At 53.6% G+C, this 21,068-nt stretch overlaps 1 protein-coding gene across 3 annotated transcripts in view; it reads left to right on the top strand.

The window, feature by feature from the left end:
* Window positions 1-21,068, top strand: part of SMG6 (SMG6 nonsense mediated mRNA decay factor) — a 90,720-nt gene that overhangs the window by 49,398 nt on the left and 20,254 nt on the right. For all 3 annotated transcript variants that reach the window (XM_085240509.1, XM_085240508.1, XM_085240510.1), the window contains one exon: window positions 3,680-3,881. In XM_085240509.1, coding sequence (XP_085096635.1) covers window positions 3,680-3,881 — 202 coding nt within the window. The remainder of the gene's footprint in view (window positions 1-3,679; window positions 3,882-21,068) is intronic.

Genomic DNA, 21,068 nt, shown 5'->3' with positions numbered 1-21,068 from the left:
TGCTGTTGAGGTGAATGTGTCTCCTTTTGGGGTGTATGGCTGAAGAGCTGAGTTAAGCAAAGAAAGCTTCTCTGTGCTCTGTTTTATTGCTGCAGTGAATCCACTGCTTAAAGCAATGCAAGAATTGATAGGGAAGTCAATGGCTGGACAGACTTATCTGCCACTGGGCTGACCCTGGAGAATCTGCTCTCCTTCCACGCTGCAGTGAAGGGCCTCTCAGTTTGCAGAGACTGTCTGCAAGCATTTAAAAATGGTTAATTTAAACCAAGTATTAAATTGAATCCAAAAGCTCTGAGCTGAGCGCTTTCTGGAGCTTACCTTCCCAGAGAGATCTGCCAGATCTCTCTCATCACATCGGTCTTGCAGAGAAGCGTCACTGAGATGGCAGCCCCCACTGGGAGGGATGGACACAGTCTTGGGCAGGGGTGTCAAGAGTTTTACTGGAGACGGAACGGAAAATCCCTTTTGCAGATTTCAGCCTTGATAGTAATGCTGTCCACCAGAATTTCTCTATCAAGACATCAAAGTGAGGATTCGGAGGAGTCTCGGTAGTGTAAAGCTGGCTGAGAGTGAAGGTAGAGCTGGGTGGAGCAGGAGCCAGAGATAGGCTGCGTGTTAGTGCAGGGACTGGGAGCAGCCGTGCACCTCAGGGAGGAGTATGGTGGCACTTGGGTGACCAGAGGGACCACATGTAGGGCAGAGTAGGGAAAAATCAGTGATGCCAAGGGGCAGAGCGATTGAAAGAGTGTCCCGCTCTGACCCCAAGGTTGTCTCCGCTGAGCAGGGCGAGCTTGGGGAAGAGCTCCCATCTCAGCCTCCTTTTTGTTCCTTGCCTTGAGCCCTGGTGAGGCAGGCTGGGAAGGAGGGAAGCTGGGAGCAGGACGTGGGCTGTGTGTGGTGCTGGGAGGCTCCTGGCAGCGGGCGCATGGCCCCTCAGCCCCCAGCCCACACCGTTTGCCATCTGCACGGCAGCGCGGGCCTCGGGAACACAATGCAGGGCTTCTTTTGCTCCTCTCTTTCCGGGTTTGTTCTGCAGCTGTGGAGTTTGACTGTTAGTGTTTAAACAAGCTGGTATTACACAGGAAATGGCCACCTCCACAGGCCCCCGCAGGCTTGTAACATGGGGTCATTGTACTTGATATTAATCACCAGGCAGCCCGCTCCCCCCGGCCAAGATGGTGGTGGGTGTGAGGGCCCCACTTTGGGCTCTGGGCCTCAGTGTGCATCTCCACGTGCCCCCCTAAGGCCCTATGGGCATCATCCTAAGTGGGGGCCGTCCTCATTGGAGCCCTGGCCACACATCTCGGCCTGCACTTGTGCATGGCCGGGCCGCGTCCCATCGGCGTGCAGCTGGGCTGCGCTCGCACTGACAGCTACATTAAACCTGGAATCCTGAGGCAATAAAAAAGAAATTAACTCTTTTTTTTTTTTTTTTTTCTTTTTCTTTTTCTTTTTCCTTTTCCCCCCCCCCCCCTCCATCCTGGTGGAATAAGCAAATGGAAATGCGTCTGTGGGGAAGTGAATGAACCCCCCGTTCTGAAGGAAGACCTCGTGCTCACCCCCTCCTCGCTTCCTTGCTTAAAAGCTCTGGGATCTGCAGGGCTGGGCTCAGAGTCAGAAAGCATTCAGCCGTGGCCTCAGCGTGTTGGGAAGGGGCAGCAAGGAGAGGGCTTTGGCCAACGAGAGCGGGGGAACTGCTAGGACCCCTCCTCAGGGGGTGGTGCTGCCCTGCGGAGGGGGAAACGAACCAAGGGGAGAGGCAGCAAATGGTCAGAGGTGCAGAAATGTGGTGTGTGCTGGCTGCTGTCGGGCTGCTCGGGGTTGTGTTGTTGCGGGAGCTCGCTGCCCGCCACAGCAGAACTGCGGTTGCATTGAAGAAAACCCAGGGTGGAAACCTAACACATCCAGCCCAAATGACAGATGTGGCCAGGCCCCGCGAAGCTGTAGGGAGCTGAAGATGAAGGGGATAAAGTGACGGGGAATGCTTGTATAGGGTCCAGGGCTGGGGGACTGCAGGATGCTGACAGTGTCAGCTCACAGGACAAGCAGTGAACCTTGAGGAGGGAGATGGCCCCCGTGCAGTGCGTTCCTTTCTTCTCCATCCTTGCCCCGTGCACCTGGGAGCAGCCTGTGCATCGCTGCAGCTCGTCCATTGCCGCAGCCCCTGCTCTGTGCCCCAGCCCTGCGATGTGACTGGGTGCATGCAGCCCAGCCTGGCTGCCAGCAGGGCACTGGGGGAGGGCTGAGCCTCCCAAGCCCTGCGCATCTCCCATGGGCAGAGCTCGCCTTGGAGGTGGCCCAGAGCAGCCCTATCGCATCCGGTGCTTGTCTCTGCAGCCCGGGCCGGAGGATAAACTATCAGGGCTGTGGGGCAGTGGATCATTCCTCTTATTATTTTCTTCTTTTGCAGATAGGGGTCGTGGAAAGTTCAGTTCCTTTTAACCCTCGCAGCTCTGTTTATTTTCCAGCTGGTAGCACAAACGCAACGTTTCCCATTACATCACAAAGGGCCTCGGACAGATCCCTCTGAAAAAACGTGTTGCAACTGTTTATTTTTTTCCATATTTAAACATTTCTGACAGCCAGACCTGGCCGAGCCAAGCGATGGAGCTTTGTGAATGAACCCAGCTCCTGGTGTCTGTGTGCAGAGGGCTTTGAAGGACCTCTTCTCTGCAATGTGCTGGCTGGGGCTGGCTCGGGGACGTGGGCGACTCTGCGTTACATGTGTGCTGATTACGTGCCGGGCTTTGATTAATGGCTGCTCATTCTGCCTGGCTCCCAGGACGCTCTTGAAAACAAGATGTTTCATTTCAGTGCGCTTTCCTGGTACATTGATTCCCGTAAATAACCGAGCGCAGATTCTGTCCACCTGGAGCAGTTCAAAGAGCAGGGGGGGGCCTCCCTCCAGCCCTTGGTCACTGCTGCACCATGGGTGATGCTGGCTGCTCTGTGCTTCTCGGTGCTGCCCCACCTTCCTCTGTTCTTCCCAGCTCATAGGCTGAAAGAACCCTCCAGAAGCGCTTCTAGAATTGGGGCCGTGCAGTTGGCATGGCCCAAGCCACGGGGATGTGTGATGGGGATGCACTCCAATGGGCTGCCCGTGGCCACGGTGCTACCAAGGAAGGTGAGACAGTGCAGGGACAGCTCTGCAGGTCGCTCTCAGGCGTTGAAACCATGGCCAAAAGCAAAGCACGAGTTAATGCCACGAGGCTGAGGTTGAGCTGCAAACTTTCTCAGCTTTAGAGCGTGGCTGCAACGCGTGCTGGCAGCAAATACCAGCCCCCAGTGCTGCCTTTGCCCCCGCAGCAAGATGAGTTTGTCTTCCCAGCAGGCTTGGAAATAGAGCAGCGAGAGGCATTTCTCCCAGCTGGAACGGGCTGGGCTCCCTGGGGCTGCTGGGGAACCGCTTCCCGCGTGCAGCGTGGGGCAGAGCAGCGGGAAGGGCCGAGCCGTTCCCATGCAGGGGGCAGGAAGGGTCGGTTGGAGGGCTGAGAGCCCTGTGGGGTCGGTGCCAGTGCAGCTGTGTGCAGAGCCCTCCCCGTGGGCACGGCTGCAGCGGCGCGGTGCGGGGCGGTGTGCGTTGCCTCGTCTCACCTCTCTGGTATTCGCCGCAGCGTCGCGAGGCAACTCCCAATGCATTCCAGCCCCGAATTGCTCACGTCTCTCCTCGTTCTCCCAGGGTCTCAGTAGATGTGTGGGCGACGCTGGCTGACTTCTGTAACATACTGACCGCAGTGAATCAGTCGGAGGTGCCCTTGTACAAGGACCCAGATGACGACCTTGCCCTGCTTAGCCTGGAAGAGGATCGGCTGCTCTCGGGCTTCGTTCCCCTGCTGGTCGCCCCCCAGGAGCCCTGCTACGTGGAGAGGACCTCGGACAAGGTCAGCAGTAGGCCAAACATCCCCCCTCGATTCCTCCAGACTTTTATTCTTGGGAAGTTTTCTGTGCAAACGGAACACGATTAAGTCATTGAGAAGGGTGTTAAGGGAAAATATCGACCTTTCAGCCGCTGACATCCAGCTCTGTGTCATGAAAACCCCTCTCGACTTCCTCTGGTGTGTGTGTGCTCGCTGGCATGTTGTATATACGATCATTTCCTCACTTGTTTAAATAGTGCAGCTTGTGTTGGCAGTGCTCTCAGTGCACTCCAAATGGTTTGCATCATGCTTAAAGCACCCTCCCCCTCCCCCCAGCCACAAAACTCTGCCTTAGGAAAGCAGCCAGGACTTTTTTCCTTCTCTAAAGAGGAGAGTGATAAATAGGTGACTAGAGAGAAGCAGACACCATGTGTTAACGTACAAAAGGCTTTTAGGAATATGAAGCATTCCCCACTGCCCGCTCTCTATTTTCCTTTCTTTGCTCTAGGAGCCCATTCTAGCCTGAACTTTCCTTCGGCTGTTTGTTTTTAGAATAATGAAATCAGTTCCCTTGTTGATGTGGGGTTTGGGGTCTGCTCTCTGCCACCACCTGGCCAGGAGGGACCTGGGGGCTGATACCGTGCCTGAACCTGGGAGGGGGGGGATGAAGGAGGCACAATGGCATTTGTTTTGCACGCCCTCGGAGGCACGGCAGGATGAGAGTGGCTCTCAACAGTTTCCTGCTCGCAGGCAGAACTGCAGCAGCAGCAGTGTTGCTGTGCCGCTTCCCTGGGCAGTCGGTGCTGTAGGAGGAGAAGTGGGGTGCAGGGCTGGTGGGAGCCTGCTGGTAACAGTGGCAGTGCGTGCTCCCATGTGCCGCATCTTGACATTTTCCTGAAATGACCGTGAGAAATTGAGGACCTTTGTCACAGGGGGGACCCAGGAGGTGCGAATTTCTCTTTCACTTCTCTGTCTGCCCTGCCCGTGCTCACAGTGCTGCCCGCAGCCCCACTAAAACTGAAAGCCTTCCAGTTTTGGGGAAGCGTTTTAGTTTAGGAAGTCACTGGCAAAAAGGATTTTCAAGTCTTGTGTTTGGAGAGGTCAAACAGCGAGCACATCTCTGCCCTAAGGTAGCACAATTGCGCCGTGTGTGGCGTTGTTCCTTTGGGGACAGTCCCATCACCCCTCTCCCTATGCATGGGCTCCTTCCTCCAGGCACTGGATCTGGGCTGTGCCCCATGACGTGTGGGAGGGAGCTGTTATTCCCCAGGGTCTGACTGCTGTAACCACACAGCAGTTCATTCAGAGTGCCATCTACCTGCCCTGCCAAGCACTTGCGCTCACGTGTGTGAAAAAGGAGAAGCATCTCCTGCTGCACCTGAGCTGCAGGGCTGAGATTTGTCACCGTCTTGAGTCCCTTTGATTCTAACACCTCATAAAGAAACCGTGGGAGCTGGTTTCCATCCCAGTGCAGCAGCAGCCATGCAGGGTGTGATGGGGCTGAATCAGTTACACTGAGAAGATTGCACATCCCAGAGAGAAGGAGCCAGGCTTGGATGTCCTGGCCCGTCCACAGCATTAGGATTTCATTTTATTTTTTTGCCTCCTCAGTGGGTTTTGTTTGGTTTGAAGTAACTGACATTAGAACAGCGATCCCACCCAGCACGTCGGGGTGTTGGCTGGAATTTGTGCAAGTCTCAGAGCCCCTGTGGAGTGCTCCTTGTGTTGTGCTGCCTGCTGGTCCCTCTGCCTCAGCACCGGGCACATCACACCCAGGTGGGTTCCTTTCACCCAGCAGTGCTAACGCTGCCCGTGCTGAGCAAAAGCATCGTTGCTACAGGGGCTCTTCTTGATCCAATGTGAAGCAGCAGGTGTGTGTATGCCCTTTGAATACGGGTGGGGGGACAGGTGAGGTGGAGCAGAGAACCCATCAGCCTGACTTCCAGGAAGGAGCTGAAAGAATTGGGGCATTTTAGTTTAGAGAAAATATAGGGAAAATGCGGCTTTCAGCTGGAGAAAAGGCTGTTGTAGGAAGGAGGAGAACAAGCTGTCCTCCAGCTCTGTGCTGAACAGCGCAGGAAGGAATGGGCATAAATTGCAGCAAAATAGATGAAGATTAGGCTTGAGGAAAGGCTTCATTCCTTAGGGTAGTTAAGCACTTGAAAGTAGGCTTCTGTGCGATGTTGTAGAATCTCTTCAGCATTAAGAGACTTGTAAAAGCAGGGTGGGTGGCTCTTCTCGTACAGCTTGGGTGGAGGTGAGCTGCCTTGGTAGCAAAGTAACCTCTTTGAACCTTCCTACCCCATTAGATGTGATTTGGTAATGCTGCAGAAAAGGCACTGGAGTGGGAGCAGTTGTGTAATGACAGCACTGTGACGGCTGTGTTGCACTTTCCTGCAGTTCAGGACCTCGGTTCAACTTAACAAGAGGATCCATGAGTGCAGTCCTCAGTCTCCCACTCTGCTCCCTGCCCTCTCAGTGTGCACAGCCCAGGCAAAACCTCACTCTGCAGCAGTCCAGTCGTGTTGCAGGAAGTTTCCTGTTTGTGTGCTTTTGTCTGTTCCTGATTGACCAAGCTGCAAGCAGGTGAGAAATGGTATTTCTGTGCAGCAAGAACTCTCTTTTCAGTGCCGATTTTACATTGCTGGTTAGCAAGAGTTATTTTTCTGCACCTGGTTGCTTTCGTGTTCTCAGGCTTGGCCCAGTTTCCACGCTGTGTTCACAACAGGTCTTCGCCAGAGAGGCAGACAATGTTCTGCTCTTTGTGTTGTCAATGTGCTGGGAGCTGGGAGGAGAATTCTGGTGTACCATAGTGGCTCTGGGAAGCTGCTGTGCTACCTCTCCTATCGCCTGCATGGCTAGGAAGAGACCGTTTCCTCTTTGCACCAATCTCACCTTGCTTACTGATACTTTTGCACTGCAGTTTCTCAATGAATTTGGGAAAACTCAGGGGAAGGGAATCTGTTCAAAAGCAAGAGTGGAGAGTATTGGGCTTAAAATGGTGTGAGGTTATTGGCTCCACCAAGAGGATGGCTGTTTTGTAAGCTGTAAAGGACAAAACACTGTGCTTCCCACTTCTTTTTGTTTTCCGTGACCCATTTAGCAGATGGAGTGCACAATTCAGCCAGAGTTTCTCAGCAAGTTTTTGAGCATTTGGCCTGGCTCTTATTTTGAGTGAAAATGTTCTGACTCCGTTCGTTGCCATGAAGCTGTGCGTTAGGATTCCTGCTGGAGCCAGTGTGATACTTAGAGCTTCCCGTCGTCTCCTGCACTGTCATTGAGGCTGTAACCAACAAAAGCTGTCTCTGGGGTGAACATAACTTGGTGATGTTTTCCTGGGCGTATGTTGGGCAGATATCCATTGCAGCTTGTGTGATGGAACACCACCGAATGTACCAGTCAACAGCAAACTATGCAGCCTGGTGCCTGGGCTGTCAGACTGCGTCTGCAGCGTTCACAGCCGAAAGAAACGCTGCCAGTAATGGGAGCCCATGGTAAAAGGGCCTCAAACTCACCCAGCATCGTGCCCTGCAAGAGCATGGAGCAGCAGCGTGGCTGAGCTGGGCTGCAGGAAGAGGTGATGGCTGTGGGTTTGCCAGGCAGCGCTGTGTCTGAGCTGGGAGTGGGTCTGCTCTGGGTACGTTCCTGGGAATGTGGGGCACGTCCTGGATTCCTCAGCTCTCATCCTGGTGTCTGGGGAGCATCCTGCTGTGTAGTGTCTCCGGAGTGCTGGTGGCAGGGCTGCAGGAAGGCTGTGCAGTAGGGAGGTCCTCGGTGGCATCGTTCATTGTTTGCAACCCTGCAAGTTCCTCCTGTGCTCAGCATCCCCCTCTGAAAGCTGCCCGGCCCAGAGGCAGCTCTGCCCCATTCCCCAAGCAGGGAGACATGGGGGAGAAAGTGTTAATGTCCCTTCCCACAATAAACCTCCCTGCATGGGGGGTCCTGAAATCTGAGCCTCTCCCTCCTCCCCCAGCCCTGACACACGTTAATAAAAGGTTTTTAAACGCCAATAAAAAGGCAGCAGCCCCAGCTCACCAGGTCCGGGGCCCAGGGTCCTTGGGAAGGCACTTCACAAATGTGTTTTTTGCATTTTCAGGCTTTTGGCTGGTGAATAAGATTGAGGAGAAATACTCCTTCCCCTGATAACAATACAGTGAGACGCAGGATCAGCAGTGTGTGGATTAAAACCAGACGGTGCATGATTAATACGTATGCTTATAGGGCTAGTCACTGTGGTTCCCTCCTCTGAAACAGCGAGGCACTTTTTTTTTCCCCTCATGTGCATGCTCATGTGTGCAGTGGACTGTCTCAGATACTCACCACTCAGCTCGTCTGAGCCCTGCCTCATCTCTCCAGGCAATCTAAAGCCCTGAGCTGAGAGGCTCTGAGAAATTATGAGCAATATTCCGTATTGTGCTGTGCCAGCCCTGGAAATCAGGTCCTGCACAGCTCCTCTGAGCTTTGCACGCTCGGTGTGGTTCTTGTTTCACAAGTTCTTGCTTCCTGCTGTTTGCACCACTCACCTGTCCAGAGTGCCTCTTCGCAGCACACAAATCTCTTTCCTTTGCACTCTCCACCTAAAGGATGGTTGACATTCTATCTTCTCTCTAGTTTCCCCATCAAGCTCTAGATTTGGTGACCTGCTATGTTGTAGGTGAGCTATTTCGGATCCTTTAATTATAGGCTTGGGCTAAAATTAGTCCTTTCTTGTTACTCAACGTATTTACAGTATTTCGGTCTTCTTCAGGCTTTTAAGATATCTCTTGTCAATGTGTAGTAGTGTGTGTGATGCTTCTTGGACAGGGAGCCCCAGGTTTAAAGGTCCAGAAGGAGCAGCAGTCAGAGTGGCTGGGCTTTGCCATGCCTCCACAGACCCAACATTCTGTCCTTTCCAAGGCTGGATGCCATATCAGAGCGGTGGCCTTACAGTGATTTGGGGAGGACTTCTTGCAAGGCAAGAGGAAAAGTAGTGAGACCAGGAGTCAGAGAGCACAGACTCTTCCTAAGCACAGAGAAAACCCCGGTGAGGGAATGTAACTGTTTTCTCAGCATCCTTTCCATATTCCCATTCCATAACCTTCGAGCTTCTCCCCTCCAGCTGGCAGGAGAATGCTCTCAGCCCATGAGAGTGAGAGCTTCCAGCTCAGAGCTCAGTCCAGGGAGGAAAAGGGAAACTGTGAGCAGAGACCGGAGCCCCAAGCGGGAGAGTCCAAGGAGGAGTCATCCTTGAAAAACTCCTTCCGTCCCTGTCTGCCTTTCCAAACGAGCATCCCTGCCACCAACAGTGGGCACTGGGCAGGAGCTGCTGGGGTCGGAGATGGGCTCCATCCCAACCTCCACCTTCCCTGCTGCATGCTGTCCCAGGGACTGCTGCTGCTCTCCTGGGGCTGTGCAGGGCACGTTGTGGTCACTCAGCCTTTGGGTTTGGCTGGCAGTCACTGTTAAGGCAGAAAAAAGTTCGAGCGTATTTTTAAAACTCTTTTCTCCAGCTGAAGGTAAAGGGAACTCATTGCAAACAAGCACTCGTACAGCGCAAGGACGCTGAATACAGCCCTGGAGAAATCTGCAATGTGGAATAATAGTTCAGTCTCTTAAAGGAGGAGGGGGAAGGGGGGGGGGGGGTGAGTTAAAAAAAAAAAAAAAAAAAAAGCTGCAATAAATCTAGTGAGTGGAATCTGAGGGAAATGATCCCATCTGGAAAACTCCAGCGCTGGTGCTGCTGAAGGCTTAAGGAGCGGTGCAGATCGCAAAAAGCAAACCCTGCAGTCTGAGGATGACAGCCTTCTTAATTGATGTCCATTGCAACTGGTACTCTGCCAGTTTACGTTGGCCCCGTTCCAGCGTGCTGTAATTTTGGGGCCAGGTGTGAAGCGTTTCTGTTCCATCTTGTTCCCAAGCACCTACAGAAGCCTCACACATCTCACTCGAGGCTGCAGCCCTGTAGGAAACAGCTGTACAGGTATAGGTGAAAGGAAATGTCACAGCTGGGCTCGCAGTACTCCCCCGTGCTGTGCCTGGGGCTGCGCTGGGGAGGGCGAGCGGGGAGGTGGCCGCTGTCACCCGCACACCTGCCTGTCTGTCAGCAAGCTGCTTTGAACACCCTGAGCTGCTGGGAGGGACGAGGGGGTCCGAAGCTCCTGCTTAAAGAGGAGCACGGGGTGTATGCGTCAGATCTGGAGGTGGGGGTGCAGGGGGAGGCGGCACGGAGGTGGCACATCCATCTCGTGTGACTGCTCCCGTGGGATCACGTGCTGACGGCGCTCAGCCTCCTTCCAGAGGCCGAGAGTGGCACAGTCCGAGCGGACACGGTCTGAGCTTTCTGTCTGGTGGCAAACGGGGGCGAGCAGGAGCCAGTGTCTAATCTGCGGGTTTGATCAGTAAAGGTTTTCTTTGTCCAGGTCACTATTGTTAAGCCCAAGCAAGCTTCCCCGCCAGGACTGCCCTACTGTTCACCCTGACATTTTAAGACCTCTGTTGACCAGATATGAATCCACACCAAATCCTGTGCGCCGTGATCTCTGGGGATTCTCTCCTCCTCCTGTCCCATTCGTATGCAGTGCTGGGGCAGCGAGCTGCTTGCTGGGACCCCGAGCTGTGATCCGGGGCCAAGGGCAGACGCTGCCAGCCCTGCTGCTGGAGGATGCGGCGCTTTGGGCATCGTGTCACCTCAGAGGGAGTCATGCTGGTGGGTGTGAGCCGTGCACGCGTACCAGCATGCGTGCAGTGCTGCTCCCTTCGGCTGTGGTGTCAGCAGAAGGCTTTTTTCAAGTGTTTTCTGGAAGTGTGATGTGATCTTCAGCTCAAGGCGCAGACTGACAGAATAAATCAGCCTTGTCCCATGCCTGCCTTCAGTCCGTGCTGGAGCTTTCTGTGCAGATCAGATGACGCTCGTTGTTGAGCATCTTTGGCTTTTGTCGTCCCCAGGCCAGGTTTATGTAATGAGATGGAAAACTTGTGTTTGGCCCTTTGTCCTCGGAGCTGCCTCCGGAGGTTTGGTGCGGGCTCCTGGGACACAGGAAATGTCCCGTTCGTGAAACTGGCAGAGCACGTGCTCCCAAAGCCAGCGTCGGTGCGGTGACCTCAGAGATGAGTGAGAATGGGAAGGGTTGTGTTTGCTTTGGGTCCTTTAGCAGGTAACAGCCTTGCTTCGGCCACACGAGCACCCATGTGGCACAAAGCCACGGCTGGGAAGGGCATCAGGCCCAGCAGCGCACGGCCCCAGCCATGAAAAAGGTATTCACCGTGGCTGCAGTGTATGCAGAATGACATATTAGAGTTCAAACCTCTTGGAATTTGCTGATTAGTCTGTAAGTATATTGAAAGGCCTCATTAAAGCACCATTAATGCTGGATCTCCTCCCAATGAGCCATCTCTTATTGCTGCCCAGAGAAAGCTGGAGGAAATGGAGAGGCTGCTCCGGCTGGCCAAGCCGTTCCTTGGGCATGGAGCGTGGCTGCAGCTGAGGCACTCTTTTGTGGTTGCTGCAAGACTTGACGTTGTGCTTCTACTCTTGCAGGAGGGCCTGGCTCTCTGCCTGCCTCTGCCTTGTGCCTTGCCTGGTAGATGGGCACTGGAAAAGCTGTGGGTGCCCCATCCCTGGAGGTGCTGTGGGCAGGCTGAGCTGGGTGACAGTCGTCTCACAGCAGGGGTTGGAACTGGGTCATCTTTAAGGTCCCTTCCAACCCAACCATTCTATGATCCTGTGTGCTCCTACTTGGCTCTCAGTCACCCAGCTCAGCCCTCGGCCCATTGTAGCTTCGTGGCATATCTCTGTTGTGTTTCTGACCAAGCAGAATGCTTAAAACTTCCCTGCAGAAGAAGGTAGTGGCTGTGGTATCCACCAACGCAGCTATTGGAGGGACCTCAGGAAACCTGAAAAAAGCCCCAATTACTAACTCCTCATTGTTATCCTGAATAAGAAAGATCTGCATCCTGGGAAGCTTGCCAGAGCAGTAGACTGAGTGGAATTCAGGGAGTGGTCAGCCCAAATAACAGATGGGGATCTACTCTGTCTCTAAGGGAGACGGAAGGTGACCTCTGTCATTGAGCTCAGGGGCTGCCTGCCACCATTGCGGTGCGTTGTTTGGGGCTGTGCCTGGGTGAGGATGGAGAACCCAACGCCCTTGGTGGGTTATGTCCATGTCCTGTCCTGCTGTCCCATCCCAAATCAGGACAAGATATGACTGTGGTCTTATTTACTGTTTCTTTTCTTGCTGTCATTGAAGCCTAAGCGCTTCCCAGGCATTAATGAACGTATCTCCACAACACGTTGCAGCATAAGGAAAAGCAATTTCCTCGTTCAGGATTGGCAGCAGAGGTACACGAGGCTGAGGGACCGGCCTGGGTCCCACAGGAAGCATCAGCTTCAGGATGAGAACAGGCCCCTGATACCCAGCACTTGGGGCCAGTGCCTCAACCCCAGGCCACCCTTGTCCCTTAGGATGAGGGAGAACGAAGGGAAGGGTCACGCAGAGCCTTTGGGTTCTTCCCACCCGTAGGCAAGTAACCACAGGCAAGGAAAGTAAAAATGCTGGGTGTTTAATTCAGATCATTTCTTTTTTTTTCCCCCGTAATATATTTGCATATGTTGACTTAAAAAATAGGTTAAGGGACGTAGTTTTTCAGAATGAACAAAATGTACCCTAAGGTTTTGCACACGAGCATTTTACGTGAAGCATTTTTCCTACTGTGTAGCACTTGTGAGAATCCGTATCACAAAGAGAGACAATAATAACCATCCGTTTCTGTCTATTTGGTTGGCTTTCTGAAAAACATTCTCCAAACTGTGCTGGGGATAGATGGGTGCACATACAAACAGATGAAGGTGTGCACTGAGGTCTGACCACGTGGCCGGTTGCTCCATTCCTGGGCAACAGAATGGATTTACAGTTTGGTTCTCTGTTTATCTCAAGTGTAAATGATGCAGTACGTATGATAGAGCTCATTATTGTTGAAGGAATTAAGATTTATGTGTGTGAATGGAAGAAGGTGGGATTTGCTGACACAGAGCCTATTCCATGTGTGATTTTGCAGAAATACGAAGGAGGACATTGAGATCCATTCCTTGTTGTTCCTTTCGATGCCTTCAGCCCTTTTCTGCCTGGCAGGGGAAGGTCATTCAGCTGCCAGGGTGGCACCTTTAGGCTGTGTAAAGATACAGAGTTTGGCTTGGTGGATCCTTGTGTCCCATGAGGTTTAGAGTTGGGATCTGAGCATCTTTGTGGCTGGATCTGAGCACTTTCAGTGCTGCACGCATGGAGATGGCGAAGCCGCTCTTTGCTCCACATCCTTCCCTTTTCCATTTCCAGGATAAAAGCCACCAGTTGGGAGGATGATTTATTTAAATGAGTTATTTTATGTGTTGGGCTGTGTGTTGTTTTTTGGTTTGTTTTGTTTTTTTTCTAAAATGAAACATCTTGGGCTGGTGAAATGTGAGGAGAGAATTTGCTGGAACTTTGGCTAGACTTAGAACATATGTCCTGGCAATGCATGGACACAGAGCCTGAATCTCATAGTGGTGGAATCCCCACTGCTGCTCTGGGTGACCACATCAGGAGGGGACACCTGGCACAGTGTCACCCCTAGGGATGCTCCGTGTGCTCCCATATCCCTGGGGCAGATCCTCCCTCCCCACGGGCACCTCTCTCCTCTTCTGTAGCTCACTGGGCTCACGTTCCCTCAGGCAGGATTCCCGCTTTTCAGCTCTTCCCAGCTTTCACCTCGGTTTCCCCCTTTTTAATAGGAATGCTTGGCCTCTTGCACTCGGGCTCGGGGAGGAGCAGCGTGTTTCTGCAGCTGGCCTGCTGCCAGATGTCATCACTTCAGGCAGTGCCACGCTGCACATCTTCAGCAGTTTGAAATGGAGAGACAGAGGGAGACAGATAAGATCAGCAGCTTTAGGTGATGGCATTGTTTCAAATAAACCATGCATGACCCAAAGCTTCCACTTCAAATGGGGAATGAAATTGCTTCATCCTTTGACAGCTTGCTCCATGAAAGAAATTTATCTTCACTTAATTGCTTTAGATCCCAAGAGGCTGTGTACAGTAATTTCTAGGAGATAATTATATCAAATTAAAAAAATATGTGACTATCTGACTGCTGAGCCTGGATGTGGTGGCCAGAGAGCAGGAAGGGAAGGAGCAGTGCGTCCTGCTCACAGGTTGGTACTCCCATTCCTTCTCATGGAGCTGAGCTGGGCACCGGGCACCCTGATCCACATCTGATGGGGTTTCTCTGCTCCCATCTCATTGCTGGAGATGGGCAACTTGCTGGGCTCAGCCTGGCACTGCTTTTGGGTGTTCCTTTCTGATAGTGGTACGGCAGCGCTGAGGAACAAGAAAGCTTGTTGATTTAAAAACATGTATATTTAGAAGCAGAGCGTAAACTTCCTGCCCAGGCAGGGGTTGGATTCTTCACTCTGTTTGAGTTTCCAGCTTTCATTTCCTTTGCCCTCATACTTAACATTGTGTATCTCCCAGAGTGTGCCCCAGACTAATCTCCTTAACCCGCCCTCGCCCCGCATCTTTCTCTCGTTATTTGCACATCAGTCCCACTCGGGGCAGGATGCAGTGCATCTCCTGCATGGCTGCTCCTTCGGGTCCCTCCATCCCTGTGGGGCTGACCCCACACCACAACGGGCAGCAAACTCAAGCTGGTTGCTGCAGCGGGGCCAGCAGTTGCCACGTGTCGGCAGAAGACACTCTTCCATTGCTGGTTGGAACCCTCTTTGTGACTCTGGGGCATTGCTCAAGTAATCAGCTCCAGGAGGGGCAAAGCGCTCCATCAGCTGAACCTTCCTCCATCCTTCCCTCTAGGCTTCATGGGGCTCCTGTCCTCCTCTGCTTTCACCCCTATGGGGATTAAGCTCATTCCCCGCAGCTCTAAGACCACTTTGGTGTGAGATCCTGCGTGGGCTCTCACATGGCTGTCGACAACCCGGGGCCAGGAGCGAGCTCCTCCCCAGCCCTGTGATGTGCAGGCTGGTTTTTGAAGTGCGGCGCTGCTTCAGCTGTTCCCAGGAAGTCTGCAGGGGAACTGTGTTTGTACTGAGGAGGTGAAGTCCCTGTGTGTTTCTGGAGGGGATCTACTCAATGGGCTCTTTGATGTCACTGCAGTTTTTGGACTTACATCAAGTAAGTCTGAAAAAGAGAAAGAAATGCTTTGGCTTAGCCTGAAACATTTGCACCTGAGTGAGATGACCTGTGGCTGTCCTTCCCGGTGGCTGGGGGGAAGTGGTGGAGGGTTCTGCTCCTAGGAGCTGCCCACGAATTGGGGTGGTGAGGCAGAACTGCAATTGGAAGAGCGTCTCTTGAAGGCAGCCCCGCTGCTGGTGGCTTCCGTCACCCCACGCTGCAGCCTCTGGGGTGACTGTCCCCAGCTGTCCCTGCCTGCTGAGCCTTGTCCCCTAGTTCAGGCCCCAGGGTTCTGCCACAGGACTCTCGTGTTATCTCCGCCTGCCCGGCGTCAGCGCTCCCGCAGGTCACACATCCTGATCCCGAGCTGCCCGCTGCTTGGACTGCATCTTTTTTTGGATGAGATGTCTGGAGCTTGGCACATGGCAGTGCTTAGAGGCATCCGCTGCTGTGACCTCTGCAGCCCGGATAGCCTTTGCCCTGCTGCGTCCTCGCTCTGGGAACAACCCGGGGCTACTTTGAGGTTTGGCTCCCTTAGTCCCAAGCTCAGGGAGGGGTTTTAAGGCAGCGATGTGTGGTGCAGGGAGCTCAGCCCCAGGGCGTGTTGCCCCTTGGGCTAAAACCTTTCCCACTGTGGGGTTTTTCTATGATTTCCCATACAGGTTTTCTCAGCAGCAGCCTCTCAGTCCCTCTGCTTTTCTCTGCTTTGCTCACGTACTTCTTCACTTAACTCCTTTTTGTTGCCTTTATTGAAGAACGCGTCACCTAAAGCCGTTTGAATTGCACTCTCTGCTGCTAATAGCTCCAAAGGCTGACTGCCCTGACTGCCAGAACGAGGGGCCTGAGGGGATGGGCTGCAAGGGGGTGGGCAGCCGTGTGCAGGAGTTGGCACCGGAGCATTCAAGAAGCTGAGAATGAGAGCAGCCCCCATCTGGCTCCGCGCTGCAGCTCGACGTGATCGGCATTTTGTTTCAGAGGCCGCGAGTGAATGAGTTAATGATGATCCCAGATGGCTTTGGAGTTTGCCTCTTGCCACCCCTTCCCGTTCCCTCAGGATCTCAGATGGTGGCGGAAGATGAAGTAAAATTCTACAGTTTGTTGTAAAGTTCATCTCTCTCCCCAAATCGTGCTGCAACTTGTGCGCGCTGCGTTGGCAGCTTCAAGGGGATGCTACCTGGTAATTAATTAGTTGTCAAAAGACAGCCCAGAGGTTCCAACTCCTTACATCCTTGCTAATAGAAATTGCTCTGATTACATTTTCCCCCTTGGCTGGAGGGCTGCAGCACAGGAGCGTTGCTCCATGGGCAGCTGGAGGAGCCTGAGCGTCCCACGCTGGGACTCGGAGCGTGCTGGCACACGCATGGGTGAGCATGACCCCGGGCTGAGCCCTGGCTTATCTGCTAACACTGCACTGCTCTCCCTCTGCCTTCCTCTGGCCAGCGTTCCCCAGCAGCCCCATTTGTGTCTGACACCTCCAACAGCTTTGTGCTTTCTCTGATTTAGCATCATTCACCATCCCTGGAGCTGTTGGGAACCGCGGAGATGTGGCACCGAGGCTCATGGTCAGTGGGCGCTGTGACAGTGGGATGGAGTTGGACTTGGGGATCTGAGAGGTCTTTTCCAACCTGAATGGTTCTGTGAGTGGGCATGGTGGTCATGGATTGATGGTTAGACGTGATCTCGGCAGACTTTTCCAAGCTTGATGATTCTACGGCTCTGTGATTTGATGAGTGGCCATGGCGGTGATGAGTTGATGATCTTGGTGGTCTTTTCCAACTGTAATGTTTCTATAATTCTATGATCATTGCCACCAAACCCCATCAGTTCAGCTGTGGGTAGCCTGGTGCGAAGGCACGGGGCTGCTGAGCAGCTCTGCGGACCTCCAAGAGGTGCTGGTGGCAGTGCTCTGGTACGGTGGTAGGATCTCAGCTCTCCTGGTGCACTACTGTGCCTCACTCCAATGGAGACACAACCAGCTTACCCCAGAGTGGATGGATGCAGGAGGTGCAGCAGGCAGCGTAGGCACGTGATGTGTGGCACAGCACAGCTCTTCCCTTGGCAAACACGTGCTGGAGAGAAGATCCCGTGGGCAGGAGGGCTGTGTTCACTGCTACCCCGATCCCAGGAAGCCTCCCTCCGGGTGCCGTAAATCCAGCAGTGTGCCGGATGCTCTCACGCCCATGGTGCTGTGCTGTCCTTCCCACCCCCGGGGAGCAGGCTCCAACCCACCTGGTGCTCGCAGCCATGTGGTCCCTTCGCTTTGTGTTTAGTTAAGTGTGGGAGGACGCGATGCTTGAACTCCCAGAGCCTTTTGGCTATTGTGTTTGCTGATACGGCCCCGCAAGCAGACGTGGCATTGCACAAGCGTGGCCCTGCCCCTAACAAAGGCAGCTAGGATTTCTGGTGTTGGAAAGAGAAGCCTGGAAAGGGCATCATCTCATGCCAAAGATGAAGACAAAGGCATTTGGGAAGCAGGAAGTGATGAAAGCAGAGGGCAGATTGCAGGGCACCCGGCACTGCGGATGGGTGGCAGAGCCCCACGACAGCAGCAGGGATGGAGATGACAAATGGGACAGGAAGGCACGGGGCTGCAGGGCCACCTCGGAGCTGGACGTGGTGCAGGAGGGCTCAGGGGACACCGCTGCCATGGTGTCATTACCAGCATGAGCCAGGAGGCTGTGTGCAGTCACAGCGCTCGAGCTGCGTTCCGTGCTGCTGGCTCCCGCCCCACTTGGCTTTTCCAGCATCTGATCTGACTGTTTGTTTGCTTGCAGTGATTTCAGTTGTTTTCTATTTTAGCCCGTGACTCCCAGAGCTTGGGCTGGGGCAGGCAGGCACCGTTTGAAAGCCGCCACTTGGCGGCAACAACTGCTCGAGCAGCACCCATCTAACCCCTCTTTTCACACACTCGGAACTTCCCAAACATTAACCTTTGGATTAAAATTTTCCATGCTTGGTCTCTCCCCAGATGTGATGTCTGAGCTTTGGTTTGGGTTCATGTTTTTCGTGTTTGCTGGGTTTGTGTTATGGGAGAATGAAAGAAATACTTTTCCCATTTGAAAAAATAATACTCATAATTGTAGTTTCCTTTTTTTTTTTTTTTTTTAATATTATTATTTTATTTGAGGATTCACCAAAAATGGCCGAGGTTTGGAGGCTGAATGGGCAGTAATTCCTGGGCTGCATTAAGGCACGCGGTGAGGTGTCCCAGCCCCAGGTGCGCAGTGCCACCAGCGGAGCCCACTGGGACCAGGACAGCCCAGTGTGAGTCAGGCTGAGCAGCTCCGGATTTGACAGAAGGAGAGTGGCTGCTTTTTTGTTTTCTAGCAAAGAAAACAAACAAAAAAAGTTGTTTCTTCAGCCTCCACGTGTAGGATCACAACACACCAGGGTAGCGTGGGCCGCACAGTTCTCTGCTCTGTGCCGTGCCACGGGCTGGTGGCCGTGGTGTTTGGGGTGCCAGAGGGCACAGACTCCGCCTTGTGCCCAACGCTTCCAAATTCCCATTCCTGGTGGCTGCACCTCTCACTGTCCTGAAGCCAAACGCTGTGCTGCTGCTGTTGACACCTCCTCGTGGAGTTCAGGACACGCTCGAGCGCTCGGCGTTTCCCTGCATTCTTTTTTTCTGGCCGCTCCGCTCCAAGTCTGTGCGCTGCTCATCGGGTGGGGACCTGCTCTGTTCACACCAGCGCTTGTAATGTCTGGCCTGCAGCTCTGCCAAAGGCCAGAATTGGCTCTCCGTGCATGGCTGGATCGCAAGGACAACGTTAGATGGAGGGTGGAGTGAGCGAATACCCCTCTCTTCCTACTGTGCTTTCAGGAAATGTCTCTAGCGCAGCTGTAAGTGTGAATGAAGTCAAAAGAATGGATCGGTGCCCCCGCTCCAGCCCACCCCACTCGTCGGGGCCCATCCAGAGTCCCCACCCTATTGTTCTGGTTCAGCTCCCCCGTTTCAGGGCTGGGGCCCTGCTCTGTGCTCAGCATCCCGCTCCTGGGAGGAGGAGCTTTGGAGAAAACAAAGACGCAGCGAAGAGCTGCATAGTTTTCCTCTCGCTGCCAAGCTGCGGTTCTGATCCATCGCTCCTTTCCCGACGTGTGTGAGCAGCTCAGAGGTTTGAGCCACGTGCCAAAAGAGGAGAGCACTGGGTACGAGGAGCTGAGCCCTGCTGGAGCTTGGCTCAGTGCGAGGTGACCTCTCCGGAGCACGGCATGCTCAGAGCAGCCCCACAGTGAGGAGGACACTGAGGCACACGGCTCCTTCCAACATCACTGGGATCACCTTCAGTGGCTGGGAAGCAACGTGCAGCTTCAGCCCTCCCTGCAGCGGCTGTGGTGTGAGCTGCTGCCCTCTCTGCCCCAGCACTGCAATACCTCCGGGCTGCGGTGGCATTCCTCTGGTGTCATTGCATTGCGTCCGTGTCCCCACCCCTCTGTTTTCAAGGGAATTTCGTGGCAGCTGACACTCAGAGGGGCTGCTCCCTGCTCACGTGGCTTTCGCCTGCTTGTTATTTCAAAGCAGAGCTGCTTCTCCTTCCATTCCTGAAGTCGCTTCTCATGCAGGGCAGCTGGAGTGCTGCACCCTGTGATGTGAGCAGCACTGCTGAGCTCCTGCCCTGGGTTCCTGAGGATGGCAGTGGTGATGGAGGCAGCGTTGCAGGAGCACGTATCTCGTGTTCAAAAGCTCTCTTAAAATCAGTGGGCTGAGCATCCAAATTGTGTCCTACGCTTAAAAGGGCTGAAGGAATGAAGCACACACAACTTGGCAGAGTAGAACAACGTGGAGCCTGGGTCCAGGCGTGCTCATGTTAATGCAGAGTTCAAGATGTGTGCTTAAGCATCCTCAGCTCCTCATCCAGCACAGCAAAAGGGCGGCTCTGAGCTCTTTGGCTCGGGGTGCTTAGGAGGAACCTTTGTGGTGTTCCTTTTGTTGTGTTTCTCCTGTGTTCCTACCACCGAGACTGCCCACCCCGGCCAGTTTCCCTACAGTGGAATCCCAGTTCAGCAGCTCTGGACTGTGACCCTCTGAGAACCACTCGTGTTAGAGGAAGTGAAACCCCAGCAGCCAGGTGGGAGCGGGGCAGCCTGGGGGGGTTTTAGTGGTTCTCATTCAAACAATCCTCCTGCAGCCTCAGAAATCCCGAGTTTCCTAAAAGAAGAGGAGAAAATTCCTAAGGCTTTCATCCCAGTTCAAATATCAAGCAGGGTAAGGAGCTGGGGAAGCTGCAGTGGGATCTCAGATGACATTCTCTGAAAAGCAAACTTAATGGAGTGCGAGTATGGGATGGCTCAGGCTGTGCCCTGTACAGCTCTGCTGAGCCTGGGGGCCAGGGGGGGGAACGGATCTGGGGGGGCTGCCTGAGAGCCCCCTCCTCTTCTGCAGCCTTTGGCACCTCTGTGAGATATTTAAATGACAGACAGACATCCAGGGATCTGTAAATACTCCATCAGTGCCAACTCAACCACAAAGAAGATACAGCATTTGTGGTCCAAGGAAGTTTAAATATTTGTGGTCAAACTTAAAATTCGACATAAAACTCTCATCTGCGATGGAAGGCGTCCAGGAACTGCATGGAGAATGTATAAGCTGTGCAAACTCCCAGAAAGGGCTTCGCCGTCGCTCTGCCAGGGTGAGGCAGAACCTTCCACCCTTCCCTCTCCTCTCTCCGTGCCGCGGAGGGCAGGTATTGGTTTTGCATGGTGCACGCTGGGTGCTGCCCAGGTGCTGGATGAGGGCTGCAGGGCAGCATCCTCAGAGCTTTCTGGAGCAGGGAGCTCTTGGCAGCTCTCTTCCTGCAGCCCATGCATGGCTATGGCCACCAGCAGCTCGGAGCAGTCCCCTTTCCCTTACTAAGCAATCCTCCCTTCCTCCACCGAAGCGCCTGCTAACCACTTTCTTATCTCTCTTAACTCTGCAAAACAATCTCTGGCAAGGCAGGCATCCTCTGAAATGGCAGAGGAAATAAATTCCCTCCGTCCCTGAAAAGGAAAAGATTGGAAGCTTGCAGCAGGGAGTTCAGTCCGTGGTCCCAGTTGGTGCCACATTGGCTTCAGTGTGATAGGGATCGTGCCTTCCTCC

Source organism: Meleagris gallopavo, chromosome 21 (assembly GCF_905368555.1).
Source record: "Meleagris gallopavo chromosome 21, MGAL_WU_HG_1.1, whole genome shotgun sequence".
Taxonomy (NCBI): domain Eukaryota; kingdom Metazoa; phylum Chordata; class Aves; order Galliformes; family Phasianidae; genus Meleagris; species Meleagris gallopavo.
The sequence above is the reverse complement of the archived record's forward strand: the minus strand, read 5'-3'. Positions and strand labels throughout refer to the sequence as shown.